Source organism: Callospermophilus lateralis, chromosome 11 (assembly GCF_048772815.1).
Source record: "Callospermophilus lateralis isolate mCalLat2 chromosome 11, mCalLat2.hap1, whole genome shotgun sequence".
Classification (NCBI taxonomy): domain Eukaryota; kingdom Metazoa; phylum Chordata; class Mammalia; order Rodentia; family Sciuridae; genus Callospermophilus; species Callospermophilus lateralis.
Window position 1 is genome coordinate 40054339 of NC_135315.1, and position 23530 is coordinate 40077868.

The 23530-nt window shown below is 37.8% G+C and overlaps 1 protein-coding gene and 1 long non-coding RNA gene across 2 annotated transcripts in view; one reads left to right on the forward strand and one right to left on the reverse strand.

Annotated features, from left to right (window-relative positions):
* Positions 1-312: 312 nt before the first annotated feature.
* Positions 313-867, reverse strand: LOC143410264 (uncharacterized). Its single transcript, XR_013092714.1, has 2 exons — positions 715-867; positions 313-637 (listed from the first exon to the last, which is right to left on the reverse strand). It is a non-coding gene; the product is annotated as an uncharacterized LOC143410264 (long non-coding RNA).
* A 63-nt stretch (positions 868-930) lies between these two features.
* The window catches only part of Crlf3 (cytokine receptor like factor 3), a 40503-nt gene continuing 17903 nt past the window's right edge, over positions 931-23530 (forward strand). Inside the window, exons 1-4 of the mRNA XM_076869852.1 lie at positions 931-1132; positions 17493-17700; positions 20605-20692; positions 21798-21975. Of these exons, the coding sequence (XP_076725967.1) occupies positions 1004-1132; positions 17493-17700; positions 20605-20692; positions 21798-21975 (603 nt within the window). The 5' untranslated portion in view covers positions 931-1003. The remainder of the gene's footprint in view (positions 1133-17492; positions 17701-20604; positions 20693-21797; positions 21976-23530) is intronic.

A 23530-nucleotide genomic window follows, 5' to 3' on the forward strand; every position in this document is an offset into this window, starting at 1 on the left:
ACCATTTTTTTTTTTTTACCTTTTTAAATAGTTGGGGGAGCATGCAAAAATTATTTTGTGATTTGTGAAAATTATGTAATATTCAAATTTCAGTGTCCTTAAGTGTCTTTTTTTTTTTTTTTTTTTTTCCTCCAGAGACTGGGTCTCATTGTGTTTTCCAGGCTGGCCTTGAACTCCTGGACTCAAGCGATCCTTCTGCCTTATTGTCCCAGTAACTAAAGCTACAGGCACAGGCCACCCCACTGCGCTGGGCCCATAAGTTTTTATTGCACTTGATCACACCCATTTACTCACTACGCTGCAACAGATACGTCATGAACAGACAAGTCCAAAATATTTATTACTTGACCCTTACAGAAAAATACTGCCAACACCCTTCTTAGACTTGCGCCGGGATTGCTGTATTGCTGGTTATCCTTTAGGCCTCTCTGGGTTCCCTTCTTAGATGATGAGCTCCTAGGCGGTGGTGTCTGGGTTGCTGTAACCTCCAAGAACGCCGGTCGTGGCTAGGAGTCTCACTGACCAGGCCCGTAAAACAGCGACGACTTAAGGGCCAAGGCTCCGGCGGCGTCTGCTTTGGTCCAAACTGCTGAGCTTGGGAAAGATAATTCCCTTTTCTGTCCCTCGGCTTCCTCCACTGTGCAATGGAGATAAAGGCTGTAAAGTGATATAAGAGAGAGATAAGATGTGGAAAGCACCGCACAACGCTCTTACTAGTCTTGCCGTGCCTCCAAACATTTCCTGAGGAAACACTGAGCAACAGCGTGGCGCGGGCGCAGGGCCGAGGCCAGCAAAGTCACAAGGTGGGAGACACTGGGACCCGCAGGCCCTACGCCGGGGGGCGCCGCCGAACGGCTGTCAATCAAAGTCGTCTTGGGGCGTGGACTGGAATGGCAGGGCGGGGCATGGTGGCGCTTCCGCCAGAGCGAGGCCGCCCCGGGCCTCCAGCCGGCGCGGGGCACTCTCGGGAACCCGCTCCCGCAGCCGCCTGCGGCGCGGCCTGATGAGAGGGACCATGGAACTGGAGCCGGAGCTGCTGCTGCAGGAGGCCCGTGAGAACGTGGAGGCGGCGCAGAGCTACCGGCGCGAGCTGGGCCACCGGCTGCAGGGGCTGCGGGAGGCGCAGAGGCAGGTCCGAGGGCCGCACCCTAAGGGGCGCTGTGGGCCCGGGAGGTCGCGGGGTGCCGAGCGGTGGGCTAGGACTCCGGATGGTGGGAGTGTCCGAAAACTCCGGAGAAAGAGGGGGAGAGCTCTGAAGAAGGACAGGGACCTCGTAAGGTCTGAGAATGGGGCGCTGGGAACTGGGGAAGTTTGGGGGGGAAGCCAAGTTTGGGGGAATCGTACGAAAATGTGAGGAGTGTTCCCTAAACCGTGAGGGACAGCGATGGGAGGGAATAGGATTGGCGTCCGAGGTTGGGGAGAGTGAGGGACCAAAGCAAAATCCGAGGGATCCAAAGGGTAGTGATGACTGAACAGAATCGGGAGGTGGGATTATTTGGGAAAACTTGTGTGTTAGCGATTAATTTTAGAGAGCCTGAGAAAAAACGGGGGGCAGTGATGACCTGGTGAGAGCTGAAGGGGGAGGAGACAAAATGGATATTGGAACCCAAGGACTGTAGTGAAAGGGAAGAAGTAGGGATAGAGAAACCGTAACGTTAACACTAAATGAATGGGGTTAGTGTTTGAATGCCTCATATGATCTTGAATTCATTTCGTAGAAATCGGAGTCATCTCTTCTAGGTAGTTTACAATTTAAGGGTAAGGTTAATTGGAAGGGCAGAGGAAAGAAAATGAGATGCTTGAAGGAGGGTATACAAAGGCCAAGGGACAGATTTTAAAGAGAGGAGTGCTCAAAGTAGAAGCTAAATATACCTGCAAGTGGTGGAGTTATCTGTTCCAAGGGGAAAAGGTTATCAAAGTTGTAGGAAAGCCACATGGTTTCTCTACACCCTCAAACATACACAGAAAAAAAGATATAACCTACTGCTTATGTGTGATTGGACAAGTAGTTCTTTAAGTCTACTATTAACCTAAGTGCTTCATAAATGCATTTTTGAGTGGGATTCCATCTGAATTTCTCTAGGTCTCATTTGTTATTAATAGATATTGTCAAGCTAGTCAGTCCTAGTGGCAAAGAATCTGAAAATGTTAGAAGACTGTTGTCATAGTGTCTTTGGATCTTGTCATCACTAAGAATACTCAGCATACCTTGGGCTTTATGTATTTTAAAGTCCTTGTAGAGCTGATGTAGGCCAGACATCATTTTCATTTTAATAGCAAAACTGAGACTAGAATCTAGGTATGATTATCCTGATTTGGTGAACACTTTTTCACGGCATTCGAATACACTTCTCTGGATTTTCCTTTGAAAACGTCTGCATTATTCCTTCTGCTATTTTGATGTAAAGGACATTGTTTTAAAAGATATTAAAATACCTCTTAATATACAACTAATGTGTCAGCCAGTTAGAATATGTCTGAGCATAGCAATTGTTTTAACAATATCAGTAATTAAGTATCAGTAGACATAAGAGGAGTGAGCACCTGGGAGTGGTACTTATTAACTTCTCATGTGATATTGAATGCATTAAAAAAAATTAGTGTGACTCCATCCTTCATGGTTTAGTATTCAATTTCCAAACCAATATTCTTTTAAATTTTATATCCAATAATTTAAATAGAGGACATACTTTCCTATAATTTAGTATTATTTAGTATGGTTTTTCTTTTTTGTTCTGTTTCGTTTTGAAAGCCATTGTCTTGGACCTGAGGCAGAAAAAAACTAAAGGAGCATCCATCACAGACTTCTGATGACATTGCCTTCTGACAAGGAGGCTAAGTGTGGTTCTCTTTTGTCAACTGGAATGTGTTTTGTGCCAGTGCCAGTTACAAAGGCTAATTCTATTCGATTGTGTGTGTTTGAGTTTGTAGAATAAGTCCACTGTTAACTTGTTTTTTAAGGAAGGTCTGTGTTACAAAAATATTATCAAAATAAGCAGTTGGTTTTGTTTGGTGGTTAGGATATTTTTAGAGTCCCAGTCATTTTCAGAGTAACTACATAAAATATATGGCTTTTTAGCCAAAGAGTTTGCATGGGGAAGAATGAGATCAGAAAGGAAGGGATGTATTTAATTTTTTGCTTGCTGATTTTATTTACTTTTGATGTTGGGGGCGGGGGTGATACCAGGGATCAAACCCAGAGTCTTGTGCAGGCTAGGCAAGCACTTTACACTGATATGCCTCCAGTCCCTGATATTTTCCAATTGAGATATAATTTATATACCATAAAATTCGTGTTTTAAAGCATTCAATTCAGTGTCTTTTAGTGTATTTACAAGATTATTAATTATTGATTAATTCCAGAATCACCCCCCTCCCCCCCCACCCCTCCCTCCCCACCCCGAAAAATTCCATACCCCTAATTGTTATTCTTACCAGCGCCTGTCAACTAAACTATTTTCTGTTTCTATGGATTTGCCTATTCTGGGCATTTCATATAAATAGAATCATACATTATGTACAATATGTATTCATTCTTGATTATCATCATTATTTATTTATTTATTGAGACAAGGTCTTGCTAAATTGCTTAGGGCCTTGCTAATTTGATGAAGCTGGCTTTGACCTTGTGATCTTCCTGCCTTAGCCTCCAGCCAGACACCATGCTGGGCCCTGCTCTTTTTTATTTTAATTTTGAGACAGAATCTGGCTAAGTTGAGACGTTGTCTGGCTGGTCTGAAACATGCAATTCTGCCTCACTTTTTCTAGTAACTGGGGTTACAGGCTTGCACCACTATCCTGGCCATGTTTTTACCGTTTTCTTCTTCTTTTTTTTGGGGGGGGGGTGGTGGGTATGTGTGTAGTACTGGGGATTGAACCCAGAGCACTCTGTATCCCAGCCTTTTCATTTTTAATTTTGAGACAGGGCCTCACTAAATTGCACAGTCTTGCCTTGAACTTGGGGTCCTCCTACCTCAGTCTCCCTACCTAGTAGCTAGGATTACAGGCAGGCATCATGGCAGCCAGCTATGTTTTTACTTTTTTTAGATTATATTAACAAATTTCTGGATCACATGGTAACTCTTTTTTTTAATTTAATTTTTATTTTTTAAAAGAAGTTATTTTTTTTTAAAGAGAGAGAGAGAGGAGAGAGAGAATTTTTTTAATATTTATTTTTTAGTTTTCGGTGGACACAACATTTTTGTTTGCATGTGGTGCTGAGGATCGAACCCGTGCCGCATGCATGCCAGTGGAGCCCGCTCCGCTTGAGCCACATCCCCAGCCCAACTCTTTTTTTTTTTTTTTTAAATACCTTTATTTTATTTATTTATTTTTGTGTGGTGCTGAGGATCGAACTCAGTGCCTCACACATCAGAGGCAAACGCTCTTTCACTGAATCACAACCCTACCCTCTAACACATGGTGACTCTTTTTGTTTTAAGATTTGTTTAACCTTTCCCGGAACTCTTGTCATATCTTTTATCTTTACTTTTGTTTCTTACCCTTTAAAAATATCTTGTGAAATTTGTCTCATGTTAAGAAATCATGTGCCAGGTATATAATCTCTGCAAGTTGGTAGATTGAGGCAGGAGGATTGTGAATTCAAGACCAGCCTCAGCAATTTAGCAAAGCCCTAAGTAACTTAGTGAGACCCTGTCTCAAAAAAAAAAAAAAAAATTAAAAGAGCTGGGGATGTGGCTTAGTGGTTTAGTGCCCCTGGGTTCAATCCTTGGTACAAAAAAAAAAAAAAAATCAAAAACCTGTCAACATGTAGCAGTTTCTCCTCTGTGGTTAAGTTTAGGCCTTCCTCTCTGTTTTCAGAGAAAAGGAAGTTCTGTGTAGGAATGCAAGGGTTGTCTGTAGCTTTTATTGTTTGAATAAGTTAAAGGCAAGAGAGATGTTGGTTTTCTTCAGGAAATCAGATAATGTTTACAGCCACCCTATCCTGAGGTTGAAATCATTAAGAAGAATTCTTTATAGTTCCTTGGAATCTTTGGTTCTAAGATGTAAATACCACAGAAATTAACTCCCACTCTCCTAAAATGTTCATTTATTCATTTACTCAGTAAATATTTATTGGGCATTAGAAGTACTTCTGTATACTATATACTGTGGTCAGAGAAAAGATCACTGTTCTCATGGATTTATTCTTATCTTTGGTGGCTGATCATTAGGTTACAATCCCTAAAAATACAATAAATAAGAAAAACTAAATTCTTGTGTATTCATTTTTGGATTTTATTTCCATTGTGGGTTTTTGTTTGTTTGTTTGTTTGTTTGTTTGTTTTGTTATCACTTGCCCTATTTCTACAGCATTAACTTTTCTGCTTGTAGAGATAAACTGATCAAGGGATGCAACTGTCTGTTCAGGCCTCACACAGTGAGGTACCTTGAGAATATTGTTACAATCTGAGGCCTGGTCCTTAAACTTTGCAAATCCAGAATCGCCATCTTTCTCTGTTATTGAAGGGGGATTGCCTTGCAGTACTAGAGGTGCCTATGGTGAGAAATGCTAATATTTTAGTTCAGGTGCAGTTAATTGTTTATAAAATGAATCTACTGGCCTTCATGTGTCTTTTAATAGTGTGATTTTTTTGTTGTTTTTTGTTTTGTCTTTCCTGGCACTGACAGAATGAAGTGTTTCTCCCTCAGAGAATATGATTAGATCCTGGTACATAATTGAGATGCTGTTTGAGAGCCCTGCTCAGCTCTGGCCAGTGGTGTCCCTTAGATCCTTGCTACAAGTGTGATTCATAATCTTCAGGAGTATTATCACTTATGAAGAATTCAATTGTGTGGTGGTACACTCTGTAATTCCTGCAAGTTGGTACGTTGAGGCAGGAGGATTATTATTTGTGAAGAATTGAAAATCTCAGGCTCCACCCCAGACCCACTGAATCAGAATCTGCACTTTAGCAAGTTCCCAGGCATGATATTCGTGCACATTAAAGAAAAGGCACACTGTCTTAGAGTACATCATTATTGCTTCAGCTCTTTACTGATTTCTGTTGCTTAAACTGTGTTTTCATACATTGCTGTGGTTATCTTCAAGGTTAAAATGTTGTTTGAAATACTGCACATTTGTTTGTTAGATAATTGTGCAGAGATATACAAGGGAATAACTGACAAACTCAAGTCAAAACTTGTCTAATATGTCCTCATACCTGTAACGTGGCCATTTGATGAATAAGGTTTCCACAGCATTTTCTTTTCTTTTTTTTTTTTTTTTGTGTGTGTGTTTGTTTTTGTTTGTATGGTACCAAGGATTGAACCAGGGGCTCTTAAACTTTGCAAATCCAGACTTGCCATCTTTCTCTGTTATTGAAGGGGAATTGCCTTGCAGTACCTTTTTTACATTTTATTTAGAGATGGGATCTTGCTGAGTTACTTAAGGCCTCACTAAGTTGCTGAGGCTGGCTTTGAACTCTCAATTCTCCTGCCTCTGTCTCCTGAGCTCCTAGGATTACAGGTGTGTGCCACCCCTTCTTACTTGCTTCATTTTTTAAAAATATTTATTTATTTTTCAGTTGTAGTTGCACACAATACCTTTATTTATATGTGGTGCTGAGGATCGAACCCAGGTCCTTGCTAGGTGAGCACTTTACCACTGAACCACAACCCCAGCCCCCCTGCTTCATTTTTTAAAACAATTAATTTCTGATGACCTTTTGAAGATTTTGCTGCTATTATTTCTTAAATTTTTTATTTGGGCCAGGTGTGATGGTTCACACTTTATAATCTCAGCTATTTGGGAGGCTGAGGCAGGATGATCACAAGTTTGAGGCCAGTCTCAACAATTTAGCAAGGAGGCTCTAAACAACTTATTGAGATCCAAGATTTAAAAAGAAAAGAACTAGGGATGTACTCAATATTAGAGCACCCTTGAGTTCAATCTCCATTTCCAAAAAATAAAATGCAAGTTTTATTTGTTATTAAAAATTTACATTTAAACGGCTTTCTGTTTTTGTTTTTTTTTTTTAATGGTACTAGGGATTGAACCTAGGGTAATTGCCCATGCTAGACAAGCATTCCACCACTAAGCTACATACCTAATTCTTATTTTAAGACAGGGTCTTGCTAAATTATCCAGGCTGACCTTGAATTTGCAACCGTCCTACCTCAGCTTCCCAAGTCCTGGGATTACAGATATGCACCACCACACCCCACTTGACTGGTACTCTTGATATTCCTGATGTATAATACTACATGCTTTATAGATCACAATTCCCACAGGATTTGAAGATACAGTGTACTAAAGACTGGGACACATATAGAACCCAGTAAAGAAAAAAATAAGTTATTTCAGAAAACCAAGACAGGAAGTCTTAGTAGCTCAGCAAAGAAAAAAAGCTATTATTGCTCCTTTTATCTCTCACTTCCCCTCTGTTACCCATTTTCAAAACAGTACAAAAAATCTGCTTGAATCTAATTTTTTACACCAGTAGCACTTTAAAATGTCCCTGTTGTACTACTGTAAGAAAAATTTAAATCTAGATCTAGGGAAAACCAAGAACAAATGAAATCCTTTAAAAATAATCTCTAATTCTACTATTTGCTGACAGCTGTGGTAAACATTTTGGTGTATCCTACACCTGCCTTACAAAGTTGAGAGACTTCTTCTATACATGCAGTTTTGTATCTTTTTTTTTTTTTTTTTGGCTAGCATTGTAAGCATTTATCAAGAAAACCTTTTCACCTGCAGCATAACTTTTAATGCAGAGGTGAGTGGAGTGTATTATGTAGATTTTTGTGGAGCATTTGTTGGTAGTAGGCTGAAAGTATTTACTTAGGTACCCAAAAATACTGAAAGCAAAGCTCTGCAAGCAAAACTAAATAATTTAAACTTAGGTGGGGGTAGGAAGGAGGGGCCACACAAATATCTCATGTGCTATTTAATAATTTTCATAGAGAAGAACTACTCTTATTACTATAAACCCAGGAAATATGATTGAGTTTGTCATTCAAAAATCCGAACAAGAGGGACTGGGGTTGTGACTCAGTGGCAGAGTGCGTGCCTTGCATATATGAGGCACTGAGTTCAATCCTCAGCACCACATAAAAATAAGTAAAGTAAAGGTATTTTAGAAATTAAATAAATAAATAATAAAAAGTTATTATGTCCATTTACAACTAAAAAATGTTAAACAGGGTGCGGTGGGGGGAGGTTTGCTGGGGTTGTGGCTCAGTGGATAGCGCTCGCCTAGCATGTGTGAGGCACTGGGTTCAAGTCTCAGTACTACATATAAATAAACAAATAAAATAAAGATCCATTGACAACTAAAAAAATATTAAAAAATAAAAATAAAAAGCCAAACAAATGTAGGGTAGTCTTTTATTATTGAGAGCTATCAGCGAATCACTTATACTTGCATTTACTTAACAGGGACAAGTTAGCTTCAAGATCCAGTGAAATGTAATTTTTCTGATATTCAGGTTCCTTAATTGTAAAATGAGGATCGAAATAGTGCCTACTGTAGCTGACCAATGTGAGAACTGAAATGAGAAACATATTTAAAATGTTAAGCACAATGCTTAAAATGTGAGACGTTCTTAATTACTAATAGCCATAATAATAAATCCACTATGTATTGTTTTCAAGGTGACAATTCCTACTTCAACTGGCAGCTTATTCTTTAAGCTTATAGTCTCTTCTAGCAGAATGCCTTTGTTTTATACGATTTATTTTAATTTTTTTTTAGTCATACATGACAGCAGAATGTATTTTGACATATAATACATACATGGAATGTACATACATCAATCATATTGTCTATTCTATTCTAGCAGAATGCCATTTTTGAACTCTGGTGGCAGTTTGTGGTTGTCCCACTTTTAATGCTTATTATACTTGTACATACAGTTGTCTGTCCTCCTTGCTCAGAATGAGAGATTTTTTTAGATCAGGACCATGCCTTATTTATCTTTACTATCCCAATTCCTGGCATGTACTAGACCTCAAAAATTGGTTGAATGAATGCCTTCAAGAATTTTGTGGGTTTGGGCTGGGGATGTGGCTTAAACGGTAGCGCACTTGCCTGGCATGCGCGGGGCGCTGGGTTCCATCCTCAGCACCACATAAAAACATAAAATAAAATAAAGATGTGTCTACCGAAAACTGAAAAATAAATATTAAAAAACTCTCTCTCTCTCTCTCTCTCTCTCTCTCTCTCCCCCCTCTCTTCTCTCTTCTATCTTAAAAAAAATAATAATTTTGTGGGTTTGATTTTGCAGTCATCCTTTTTAGATTGTCTGCAGCTTTCTCTGTGACAAACAGGGTCATATATACCCTATTTATTAATAAAGTTAATTAAGAATTAAATATTTGTTTTATCATATAGTTTCGTTATCTTGTTGTATAATAAACTGTGCCAAAGCTTAACAGGTTAAAAAACAATCATTTTATTTGCTTACAGTTCTGGAGGGTGACTGGAGCTGAGTTTTCTTGGCAACATCTTATGGTTGCAATCAGATGGCAACTGGGGCTGGAATGTCCAAGACAGAATGTTTACTTACGTGTTTGGAGCCTTGGAATGCTGGGCCTCAGCACCACTCTCTTTCTCCTCCTCTCCCATATCTTCCTCTCCCTTTCTCCTTCCTTCCTCTTTTCCCCCTTCTTCTCTCTTTCTCCTTTACCCCTCCACCCTCCACTTGTCCTCTCTATAAGGATAGCCATGCTACTTTTCAAACCATACTACTTTGAAACCACAAGAGTAGAAGTTGCCAGGTGTTCTTAAGACTGAGGCCTGGAACTGTCACTCATCAGTTTCACTCTATTGCTGTGCACATGTGACTATGTTGTTAGTCATAGGCCAGCCCAGATTCTAGGACAGAGGACTACAGGAGGCTCTGAGTAGCACTGGCAGTTGTGTTTCCTGGTTCATTGGGGGCCATTAATATAACAGATTACTAAATCATATACTATACTTTTTCTGTTGAGTGTTTTCAAATAAGAATTTTTAAAAACATAACTATAAACTAGATTTGGTGGTACACACCTCTAATCCCAGGGACCCAGGGGGCTGAAGTAGGAGAATCACAAGTCCATGGCCAGCCCAGACAACTTAGTGAGACCCTCAGCAACTTGTCCCAAAAAGGACTGGGGTTGTAGCTTAATGGTAAAGTTCCTCCTGAATTCAGTCCCCAATACTGGGGTTTAAAAAAAAAAAAAAAAGTTAATATATTTAAGTCTTAAGAGTAAACATAACAGGCTTAGGAGTTAATATTTGAGACAAATTCAAATTCTTCAAATTCTCTGCCACTTCATTGACTTAGTGATAGGAGCAGGTACGTTAGGCTGACTCCCATGTTACTCATCCATAGATGATTTCTATATAGAGTTGGTATTTATTTTTGATATTGGGAATTGAACCAGGGGGCACTTAACCACTGAGCCACATCCACAGCCTTTTAAATATCTTATTTAGAGATAGGGTCTTGCTGAGTTGCTTAGGGCCTTGCTAAATTGCTGAGGCTGGCTTTGAACTCTCGATCTTACTGCCTCAGCCTCCCAAATCACTGGGATTATAGGCCTGCACCACTACACCGGGCTGTGATAGGGTTTAAGTGAAACCATGTAAGTAAGTACCTGGCACACCAGGTGCTCAGCAAATGATACCTGCTGCTTTGTTATCGTTGCTGTTGTTATTAATGAGTGATATCTTTGTCAGTGCAAAGACAGATAACTAATGTTGTGCATTTCATATGAACTGAGAGATACAGTATTTTGGTTAGATTCTTCGATTTCAGTTGACTATGTTATATCTCCCCCGACCCTTTTCCCTTTTTCCCTTTTTGGTTCTGGGAAGAACCCAAGGCCTCACACATGCTATGTGTATATTCTACCACTGATCCTCTACCCAAGCCCTTTACTTCATCTTTTATTTATTTTTTTTATTTTTATTTTTTTTTAAAGAAAGAGAGAGGGAGAGAGAGAGGCAGAGAGAGAGAGAATTTTAATATTTGTTTTTTAGTTTTTTTGGTGGATACAACATCTTTGTTTGTATGTGGTGCTGAGGATCGAACCCGGGCCGCACGCATGCCAGGCGAGCGCGCTACCGCTTGAGCCACATCCCCAGCCCCCATCTTTTATTTTTGATCATTACGTTCTTGTTAGCTAATGTTTCTTCTTTTTTTTTTTTGTACAGCTCTTTTATTTTTTATTTTGAGACAGGACCTTGCTAAGTTGCTTAAGTCCTCACTAACTTTGAACTTGTGATTCTCCTGCCAAGTTGCTGGAATTACAGGTGTACACCACCTCACCTGGCAGCTAATGGTTTCTAAAGAAAGTGTGTTAATTTTACCCAGGTTTTAGTTTTTTATTGGTTGAGAAATTGAGAAAATACGTTCTTAGATTAAGCCTGAAAAATGCTCTTTCTTCTATAAAGTCATGCACATTCATGTTTTAGAGATGATAGCATAAATTTCACGTTACAAACCATTAAAACTTATTTGGTGAAATATAATATTATATTGACATAGCAATTGTATATTGCTGCTTAAGACTAGAGGTCTTTAAATCACTTTCTCCATAGATTTTATGACTTTTTGTTTGCTCAACTCTGAAGGAAAATATGTCAATTATTTTGTTTTGGAGGGTTGTATTCTCTAGGCCTTTGGTTAGCTAGTATTGATGAATGACATTTTTGTGTGTGTTTATCATCCTGTTAAAACTGTAAAACAGTTACTTTGAAATTAGAGTCAGCTTAAGTAGAAACTTTGTAAATATGTTTAATGGGTTTGTTACACTAGAGGTTTTAGTGGTAAATGAGTTCAGGTTATGTTTAATCAATATATACAATGTGTTATAGTTTCCCTTTTAGACCTTGACTTTTCTTTTGTTTGTTTTCTTCTTAAATCTATCTTGTTACAAGCTATGAGAATTGTTTTTGCCCTAAATGATGTGGTAACATTTCCAGCTGATGGTTGCCATACAATGCTTTATGTAGGGGCAAAAAATACATGTTGTAGGAAGAAGTGTTTGTAGCCAATATATAATTTACAGTTTTTCCTGAGAACTCTTTAAAACAAGGTCTGTAAGTACCAAACAACTTGGTGTAGCAGAAAGAGAATGGTTCTTGGGAGTCAGACTGTTTGGGGGGCCCTATAGAGTTCAGTTGTAAACAATGCAGACTCATCTCTGAGTTGTGAAGATTTAAAAAGTTAACTGTGAACACAGTAGACCATTGATACCATGTCAAACATGAGGAAATTTATTCAGCAGTGAAATTCTCATTTTTAAATTAGTTTCATAAAGCCAAGAAAATGAATGTGATTAAATGAGAATTTCTGGGAGAAGGAGATAGATCCCAAAGTAGTAGTATCAAGTTTGAAATGGCAAGGGACCAAATTTACAACCAGAGCACAAGAGGTGGGTTTAGAAATGGATTCTTCCTTTCATAGTTCTCTGGATATTTGTGTTCACTTACTTCCCTTTCCCCCCCCCCCCCTGAGGTTCTGAAACAAAAGCAAAACATAGTCAGGGTCTGCAACTGCTGAAGGAGCTTTTGAATTCTTTCTAAAGAGGAAATTGACTTTACCTAACCAGTGTACTTCCTGTGTGTGCTGTATCCGTTAGAGAGTGAAATAAAACCTTGGTATAGTGCTCAACTGCAGTATTTCCTCTTGGTGGTGGGCTTTTGAAATGTTCTATAGTGTTCTGACATGCTGCCTTCATTTTTTCTGCCATCTGCACTGTGGATACAAATCACATGGGGCCTTGTTCAAAACACAGGTTCTGATTTGGTACTTCTGGATAGAATCTGAGATCTTGCATTTCTAATAATATTCCAGGTGATATAACAAAATCACAAAGCCTTCTCTCTCCCTGGTTCTTTCAAAATGTTTCTTAAAACACCCATAATTGACTTCATTTTTATTCAATGTTTATTTGTCACATGCTATGTAGATTGAGGCCTGATTCTCAAGGATCCCAGAGTTGAACAATGTACCAAAACAAATACATTTTGGGTTTATGGCCTTTTTTTTTTTTCTTTCTTTCTTTCTTTTTTTTTTTTTTTTTTTTTTAATATATATATATATATATTGTACTTGGGTTTGTTTCATAGTTCTGTAGTTAACAATTAAATTTAGATTAGGATTTCTATATTTATTTTTGATATAAGAATTTCTTTTAGTTACTATACAAGTATAATTATATTAATGTCAAAAGGAGAAAACAATTATTTGCATGATCTGCCCAGCACATGAAACTACTCCTTCTTTCTGTGTTTCAGTTCTTGGGCATGGGAATCTTTTGTCTTTACATGTTGTGAAATCGCTTGAAAACAATATTCTCTTCTGCTTTTTTTTTTTTTTTTCCTTTTCATTTCATTTTTGGTACCGGGGATTGAACTCATTGGTACCTTATCACTGAGCCATGTCCCTGGAACTTTTTTTTTTTTTAATATATATATTTTTTAGTTGTTGTTGGACACAATATCCTTATTTTATTTATTTATTTCCATGTGGTGCTGAGGATCAAACCCAGTGCCTCACACGTGCTAGGCAAGTACTCTACCACTGAGCCACAACCCCAGACTCCCCCCCCCCCTTTTGATACCAGGGATTGAACTCAGGGCCACTTAACAACCAACTGAGCCACATACCCAGCCTTTTTTTATATTTTATTTATTTATTTATTTATTTTTTAATATTTATTTTTTAGTTCTCGGCGGACACAATATCTTTGTTTGTATGTGGTGCTGAGGATCGAACCCGGGCCGCACACATGCCAGGCGAGCCCGCTACTGCTTGAGCCACATCCCCAGCCCTTTATATTTTATTTAGATGTAGGGTCTCATTAAGTTGCTTAGGTCCGCCCTAAGTTACTGAAGGCTGGCTTTGAACTTGTGATCCTCCTGCCTCAGCTTCCGAAGCTGCTGGGATTACAGGCCTGCGCCATGACTCCTGGCATCCCCAGCCCTTTTTACATATTATTTTGATACAGGGTCTTTCTGAATATCTGAGGTTGGCATCAAACTTATGATCCTGTCGCCTCAGCCTCCCAAGTCACACTGATTACTTGTGTCTTCTGCTTTTTATATTTGCTATTAAGAGAGTGTAGAGAAAGCTTTCTAAATTTCTCTATTAACTGTTGAAATATTACCCTTTATCCATATTCTGATATGTTGTTTCTTGGTAGATTTTTCTTGTATTTCAAACTCTTTTTTAAAAAATATTTTTCAGGGGGTTGGGATTGTGGCTCAGCAGTAGAGTGCTCGTCTAGCATGTGCGAGGCCCTGGGTTCGATCCTCAGCACACATAAAAATAAATAAATAAAATAAAGATATTTTGTCCAACTACTTCTAAAAAATAAATATTAAAAATATATACAATTCAGATAACACACAATCCATTGTTTCTCCTTAGAGCAATTCTAACTCAGTTAAATTAAAACAAACACATAAGCTGAGACTGTGGCTCAGTGGTAGAATGCTTGCCTGGCATGTGTGAGGCACTGGATTCAATCCTCAGCACCACATAAAAGTAAATAAAATAAAGGTATTGTGTCCATCTACAACTAAAAATTAAAATATATATATATATATATATATATATATATATATATATATATATATATAAATTAGTTGTAGATAGACACAACACCCTCACTTATTTATCTTTATGTGGTGCTGAAGATTGAACCCAGGGTCCCACACACCCTGGGCGAGTACTCCACCACTAAGTCACAACCCCAGCCTATATTTCAAACTCTTGCTAAGAAAAAATTAGCAAAAGGGTTAGGGGGTAGTAAACATAATATTATATGAGACTGGTATAATAATATTTGCAAAGAAGAGTATATATTTCCTTATTTATTTATTATATTTGCAGTGCTAGGGGTAGAACTCAGACACCTGTATATACTAGGCAAGCGTTCTACCATTGAGCCACATCTCAGCTTATGTGTTTGTTTTAATTTAACTGAGTTAGAATTGCTGTAAGGAGAAACAATGGATTGTGTGTTTTCTGAATTGTATTTCTTTAAAAACAAAACAGTAACTCACTCTTACATTGCTGGTGGCACTGCAAATTGGTGTAACCACTCTGGAAAGCAGTATGGCAGTTACTCAGAAAACTTGGAATGGAACCACCATTTGACCCAACTATCCCACTCCTTGGTCTACACCCAAAGGACTTTAAATCAGCATACTATAGTGATGCAGTCACATCAATGTTTATAGCAGCCCAATTCACAATAGATAAATTGTGGAACCAACCCAGATGCCCTTCAATAGATGAATGGATAAAGAAACTGTGATATACTCTCGCACACACACAATGGAATATTACTCAACATTAAAAGAGTATAAAATTATGGCATTTGCAGGTAAATGGATGGAGTTAGAGAATATCATGCTAAGCGAAGTAAGCCAATATCCCCAAACCAAAGGCCAAATGTTCTCTCTGATAAGTGGATGCTGATCCATATGGGGGGAGGGGGCATGTGAAGAATAGAGGAACTTTGAATTGGGCAAAGGGGAGGGATGGGAGAGGGCATGGGGGTAGTAAAGATGATAGTATGAGAAGGACATAATTACCCTAGGTACATGTATGATTGCACAAATGATGCAACTCTACATCGTGTACAACCAGAGAAATGAAAAGTTGTGCTCCATTTTTGTACAGTGAAACGAAATGCATTCTGCTTCATGTGTAACTAATTAGAACAAATAAAAAAATTAAAAATAAAAACGATTTTGTTTGTTTCAGTACTAGGGGTTAAACCAAGGGGTGTGTAACCACTGAGATATACTCCCAGCCTTTTTTTTTTTTTAATACTGAGGATTGACCCCAGGGGCACTTAACCACTAAGCCTCATCGTCAGCCCTTTTATTTTTCATTTTTTAAAATTGTGTATAGACTCAGTGCCTTTATTTGTTTTTATGTGGTGCTAGGATCAAACTAGTGCCTCACACTTGCGAGGCAAGTACTCTACCACTGAGCCACAACTCCAGCCCCTTTATTTTTCATTTCGAGACAAGGTCTTGCTAAGTTGCTTAGAGCCTCACTAAAGTATGAGGCTGGCTTTGAACTTGCAATCCTCCTGCCTCAACCTCCTGAATAGCCTGGATTATTGGTGTGTGCACCATGCCTGGCCAACCTGTTTGTTTTCAAAATATGCATGAGATGTAACAAATTTTCTGTCATATCTTCTCAAACTCGGGTTCTAAATCTCAGCATTGTGGACTTAGGGCAGTGTTTCTTAAAGTGTGGCCAGCAGAATCTCAGGTATGCTTGTGAAAAATGAGAACTCCGTCTATACACTCCTGTAGCTCTTCCTCTAAGCTTCTGGTTTGAGATGGAACCTGGCAATTTGAATTATAAGAAGCAGCCTACATGCAAAGAAAGTTTTATAATTACTACTCTGGCAAGCCATGATTTGGGTCTGAAGAATTTCTAAACTTAAATTGAATATTTTTTGAGGGCATAGATTATTCATTTTTTCTGGGAAGAGAGTCTTTAAACCTCTCATAACTCAAGAAGGATTAAGTCATTGTCCCAATTAGGCTACTTTGGACTATAATTTATAGTCCTGTGGACTATAAATTCTATTAAGTTGAATTTTAATCTCCTAGTAATTAATTTTTTGTACTGAAGTGTGCTGTTCCCCAAAACTACATTGGGTAAATAATAATTCCTAACATTTATTTATTGAGAACCACAATGTGCTAGTTATTTTACGAAATGCAATACATAGATTATTTTACGAAATGCAATACATAGATTATTTTAATCTTCATAGCAACTCCATGAAGTTATTGTTATTATATTCATTTTACAAATAAGAAATTTGAGGCATGGGGTACTTAATTAACTTAACCAAATTGACATAGTTTGTGAATAATGGAACCCAGAAATTGAATTCTTTCTGATGTGACTCAATTTTATGCAATTCTGCAAGTTTGCACAAATGAATTATGCTTAGTTTAGGAATAATGGAAAGTGTGTGTGTGTGTGTGTGAGATAGAATATTATTCAGCCTTTTAAAAAAAGAAAATGTTGTTGAGTGAAATAAGCCAGATATGTTTTAAAAAAATACTACATGATTTCACTTATATGTGGTAATCAAAAAACCCAAATGCCTAAAATAGAATGGTTACCAGGGATGGGGTAGAAAGGGATAGTAAGATATTGGTGAAAGGGTACAAAGTTTCAATTATATATGATAGTTTCTATAGATCTAATGTACAGGATGGGGATTATAGTTAATGATACTGTATTATACATTTGAAAATTGCTAAGAGATACCTTAAGTGTTCTCACCACATACAAAAAGGTAACCATGTGACAATATGGATATATTAATTAGCTTAATTGTAATATTAGTTGACTACATTATGTATATTAGAACATTACACTTTCTACCTTAAGCATATATATTTTTAACTAAAAATTTTAAAGAATAGAAGATGATAGTTATATGTAACTTTATATAATTAAACTTTTTCTAGAAATTCAGATTTTGAATTTTTAAGTTGTTTCTTTTTCAGATCAAAGACAGTGCATCACAGACAAGGGATGTCCTCAAACAGCATTTTAATGATTTAAAGGGAACTCTTGGGAAGCTACTCGATGAACGATTGGTGACCCTTTTGCAAGAGGTAGACACCATTGAACAGGAGACCATTAAACCACTAGATGACTGCCAGAAGCTCATCGAACATGGAGTTAACACTGCAGAGGACTTAGTTCGAGAAGGTGAGAGTCCAGGAAGCCTATTAAATATGGTTCATTGAGATTGATGTTTGGCTGATTTCTTAGGATACCAGAAGGCTTCTTGACATCTGTGTGGTGCTTGGGATGTTTCTACCTTGACAGCTTATAATACAGGATTAAAGATATACTGTGGGCATTCCAGGGTACATGTAATTGAGGTATTTGAAACAAGAAGGAGTGAATGATTTGTCTCAAATAGTTCTATGGTAATAATATCTGTTTCATTTTTAATACAATTTTAAGGTAATTTTGAATCTGTTCAAATATTTTTCAAGGATCATAGAATTTAAATCTAAATTAAAAGGGCTAATTTAAGTTTAAATATGATTAATGTTGACTCATGAAATTGAGTTGTTATATTTCTGTCTTCAGCCAGTATTTTTAAGTCATGCCCAGATCTTGTCTTCTTGTCTTCTTTCCTTCATGTTGACTTCCCTGCCTTCAACATAGGTCTTTGTCAAGTGTTTCATTTCTTTTCTTTTTAAAAAAAACTGGGGATGGAACCTTCAGCCCCAATTCTTTTTTAATTTTTATTTTGAGAAAAGGTCTCACTAAGTTGCTGAAGCGTAGCCTTTAACTTGTGAGACTTCTACCTCAGCTTCCTGACTCAATGGGATTACAGGTGTATGCCACCCTGCCCAGCTCTTTGTAAGGTACATTAAATGTTCTTTGAGGTTCACAGCCCAGTGGGAGAGATATACATGCCTAGAGAGATGGAAGAACTTACTGGAACATGGAGGAGGAAGTGCTTCAGTCTCTCTGGAAAAGTAGAGGGTAGATTTTTGCAGGAGGAGTTCCACAGAGGCTGGAAGAAAGACATCAAGTAGACAAGGAAAAACAGAAGGTAACCATGATTCCAAGCAGAAGTAATGTCTGGAGTAGAGTGAATGGCATATTCAAGGATTTATTGAAGTATTTTTTTAAATGACACTGTCTACAGTCTGGAGATTGGATCATAGGTGGTGAGACTGGAGGTAGAAAAGACTGATTAGAAAGTTACAGTTGTCCAGAGAAAAATGGAAAGATTATCAAGTGAAGATGAGTCAGGGCTGCTTTTAAAGAGGTTTTTGTTTTGGTTTGATTTTGAGATAGAACTGAGATTATCAATCAGCAGCTATTGATTTTTGGTGATTACCGAGATATTGGATAGAGAGGAAAAGGGGAAAGCCAACCTAGTTTTGGATGATAGGGTGAGTGGTGGTGCTAAAGGGTGAGGAGAGGGTCTTAGTGAGTATTTAGGCATTTTTTTTTTTTTTTAGTTGTACACAATACCTTTATTTTGTTCATTTATTTTTATGTGGAGCTCAGGATCGAACCCAGGGCCTTGCACATGCTAGGCGAGTGCTGTACCACTGAGCCACAACCCCAGCTCCTAGGCATTTGGTTTGAAGTGAATTTGAGGTACTTAACACGAAAATGTGGGTATAATGCTTAGGAGAGAGATCATGCTGGAGATGTCAATGTGGTGTTGATTGCATACAGATCATATCTGAATCTGTGGGAATAAGTAAAATCATCATATCATGAGAAAAATAAGTGACAGAGGGTAGAACACTAAGGGATGCCAGCATTTAAAGGACAGTTGGGATAAAGAAGCCTCTGAAGGAGACTAAACTCTTTCACAGAGTGAGCACTATGAGTGGCATAAGATAAGAAATCTAGATAGCTCATAAGCTTGGAACTAAAAGTTAATCACTTTTGTCCTACTTAGAATATGGCACTACTGTTATCTTTACATGCTAATAATAGTTTTCTCTTTTCTTCAATGGGAAGTGTTTATTTTTCACTGACCTTAACAGTGCCTTTGAGAAAATTCTTTTCAGCAGAAACACAGGCTGTCTTTTCCCAGAGGCTTTGCATTTGGAAACAAACCCAGAAACAGGTCAGCACAAGTCAGGGTTATGCACCCATTGCCCTAAAAACTAAGAAATGTTTTCATTTTAGAAAAAGTCCTTTGAGGCACATAACATGTTTGTTGTAGCATTTGACACTTGAATTTTTTTTTTTTTAAATACTGCAGAAATATTTTTCACAGGCTGGGGTTGCGGCTCAGTGGTACAGTGATTGCCTAGCACTTGAGAGGCCCTGGGTTCAATCCTCGGCACCACATAAAAATAAAAAAATAAAGGTATTTTGTCCAACTACAACTAAAAAATAAATATTAAAAAAATATTTTTCACTTCAGACTCTTTCTTGACTCTTTCTCTCAAGGGATAAACACTTATTTATGAAATTTTGAGGATTTTGAGGGAGTATTCAGTATCTCTGTTTTTCTTTTGGTCAAGGAGGTCAGATGGTCTCAAAGAACTCAAGTAACTCCAGGGCACTTTTAAATGGAAAAACATTCTGGCAGTGTCCTTCAGCTGTGGAACCATAATTTTCTTACCCTCTACATAGCATTTTCTTTTTCTTTTTTTTTTTAATATATTTTCATTGTTGATGGACCTTTATTTTATTTATTTAAATGCGGTGCTGAGTATTGAACCCAGTGCCTCACATATGCTAGGCAAGCGCTCTTCCACTGAGCTACAACCCCAGCTCCATAGCATTTCTTTTTTGTTGTTCTGTTGTGTGATTTCTGATCTGCTAAGATTCTCTAGGAGAGATGGACAGAAGTTCCTGAGCCTGCTGCTTTGTGTAAAATTGATTGTCAAACCAATTTTGCTTTTTTAGAGCACAATCACTAATCTCTGGCAAAATGTTGCCATTTTCCCTTCTTGGGCTTACTTCTTAAATAGTTTCTACTTTACATATTAGGAACTTGACTATGGTGTCACTTAGGAACTTTTTGCAAGAAAACTGGAAACCCAGGTAGATACTGGTTGTGTTGATTATACTAGTTGTGTGACCATTTTTCACTGTAATAGTTCTTTCTCTTGATTGTAGGTGAGATCGCCATTCTTGGTGGCATAGAAGAACAGAATGAGAAACTTTGGAGCTTTACCAAAAAGGCCTCACACATTCAGTTGGACAGGTAAAAGAGTTTTTGACTTTTTGACTTTTTTATTTTTCTTTTTGTGGCATTGAGGATTATATTACTACCACTTCAGACATTTTTTATTTTTAAAAATTTGAGACAGGTTCTCACTAAATTGGCCAGACTGGCTTTGAACTTGCCAACCTCCTGTCTTAACTTCTCTAATAACTGGGATTACAGATGTGTGGTACTATGCTCAGCTGGATTTACTATTTTTGGGGGGTGGGGGAGGTACCAGGGATTGAACTCAGGGGCACTCAACCACTGAGCCACATCCCCAGCCCTATTTTGTATTTTATTCAGGGACAGGGTCTCATGGAGTTGCTTAGCACCTTGTTTTTGCTGAGGCTGGCTTTGAACTCACGATCTTCCTGCCTCAGCCTCCCAAGCAGCTAGGATTATAGGTGCGCACCACTGCGCCTAGCTGGACTGACTTTTAAACATTTAAATTGTCTTCTTTTGCCCCCATTAAAGATTCTGATTAAGGGGGATAGAGAATATAGTTTTCAAAGTGTCATTACTCATTATCATTAGTATTAGCATCAAATAGTCGTGATTATAAATCTTTGGCATCATAATACTATAGATTTTTTTTTTCAATTTCAGTGGAGAAGAGAATTGTTGTATTTGCTTTAGGCAGCATATACACTAAAGTTGGAATAATTTAGAGAAAATTCGCATGAACTCTACGGGGACAGAATTCTGAATATATCATTGAAATTGATACATATTTTAGTAAAGCAGATCTTTTGGTATAAAATTGACAGTTGTGATCCTACCAGTTTTTGCCCCTGTTTATTTGAGAAGATAATTGTTATGTAATCTTTTTTTTTTTTTTTTTTTTTGGAACTGGTGGTTGAACTCAGGGCTTTATGAATGCAACCATATGCTTTGCCTCTGAGCTACATCCCAGCCCTGTTATGTAATCTTTATGAAGACAAAAGACCTTCACCACAAAGTCCCCCACTGTCACAAGAATTATTTACCAAGGACTTCAGGACCCTTCTAGGATGTTGCTAATCTAAAATATTCTTTATATCTTTAATTTTATTCTAGTTTTTAAGTTAAAAGCCTCATAAACACATGAGCTTTGTTTCCTCAGCTTACCAGAAGTGCCTTTACTGGTTGATGTGCCTTGTTTATCTGCTCAGTTGGATGATTCAATTCTTAACATAGTGAAAGATCACATTTTCAAGCATGGAACAGTAGCCTCTCGCCCACCAGTGCAGATAGAAGAACTAATAGAGAAACCTGGAGGCATCATAGTACGATGGTGTAAGGTATGTAATTCAGGATTGTAGAAGTGGCCTCAACATTATAGGTTTAAGATTGGGAACACTAAAGTTCTTTCATTGAACTACCTTTAAATATTTTCTTATCTTTCCAAACAAAAGTCCCTTTTGCTTTACAATTAAGATAAAGACACTGTGAACATAAAAGAGGGTGATTCTACAGTTTGAAATAAATAGTTTTGAAGGTACTTTTGTGTGTGTGTGTGTGTGTGTGTGTGTGTTATTAGGGATGGAACCCAGGGCTTCATGCATGCTAGGCAAATGCTCTGCCCTTGGGTTCTATCACCAGCCCCTTGAAGATACTTTGAAAAATCTATTTCAACATTGTGTTTTGTTTGTTCTTTTTAGATATACATGACAGTATGGTATATTTTGACATATATACATGGAGTATAACTTATTCTAATTAGGATTCCATTCTTGTGGATGCACATGATGGTATGTTCTTATGTCAACAAAGGAAGGTTATGTCTGATTCGTGCTACTGCCAACATTGTGGGGTTTTTTGTTTTGTTTTGTTTTTGTTTTTTGATAGCAGGGATTGAACCCAGAGGTCTTAACCACCAAGCCACATCTCCAGCCCTTTTGTTTACATTTTATTTAGAGGTAGGATCTTGCTGAGTTGCTTAGGGCCTCACTAAGTTGCTGAAGCCGGTTCTGAACTCTGATCCTCCTGCTTCAGCCTCCTGAGCTGCTGGGATTACAGGTGTGTGCCACCGTGCCAGCTAATATTGTTTCTTTCTTTTTTAAAAATATTTTTTAGTTGTATATGGACATGATACCTTTATTTTTATTCTCTTTTTAATAGCTCTACTTCTGAGCCACAACCTCAGCCCTCTTTTTTTTTTTTTTTTTTTTTAATGTGGTGCTGAGGATCAAACCCAGTGTCTCACACCTCCTAGGCAAACGTTGTACCACTGAGCCACAACCCCAGCCCCCAACATTGTTTTTTAACATACATTTCTGAGGACTTAACTCTCAGTGAATTGAGAATTTCTTCCTTTTCTATTTATTAGAAAAGCCAGAAGATGACAGTGAATTTGACTATCTTAATTTTTTTTTGTTCAGCATTGAACTAATAACCTTTGAAATAGGATTTCTGATTGGGCTCTGTGGTGCACTCCACCCAGCAGCTCGGGAGGCTGAGGGCAAGAGGATCTAGAGTTCAAAGCCAGCCTCAGCAAAAGGAAGGTGCTAAGCAACTCAGTGAAACCTTGTCTCTAAATAAAAAATACAAAATAGGGCTGGGGATGTAGCTCAGTGGTTAAGTGCCCTGAGTTCAATCCCAAGTACCCCCCCAAAAAAAAAACAAGAAAAAAAGAAATAAGACTTTTTTTTTTTGAAGAGATAATACTTCTTTTATATATATATTATATATATATATATATATATTTATATATATATATATATATTTTTTTTTTAATTGTAGTTGGAAACAGTATCCTTATTTTATTTTTATGTGGTGCTGAGGATCGAACCCAGGGCCTTGCTCATACTAGGCGAGCTCTCTACTGCTGAGTCATAACCCCAGCCCCCTGAAATA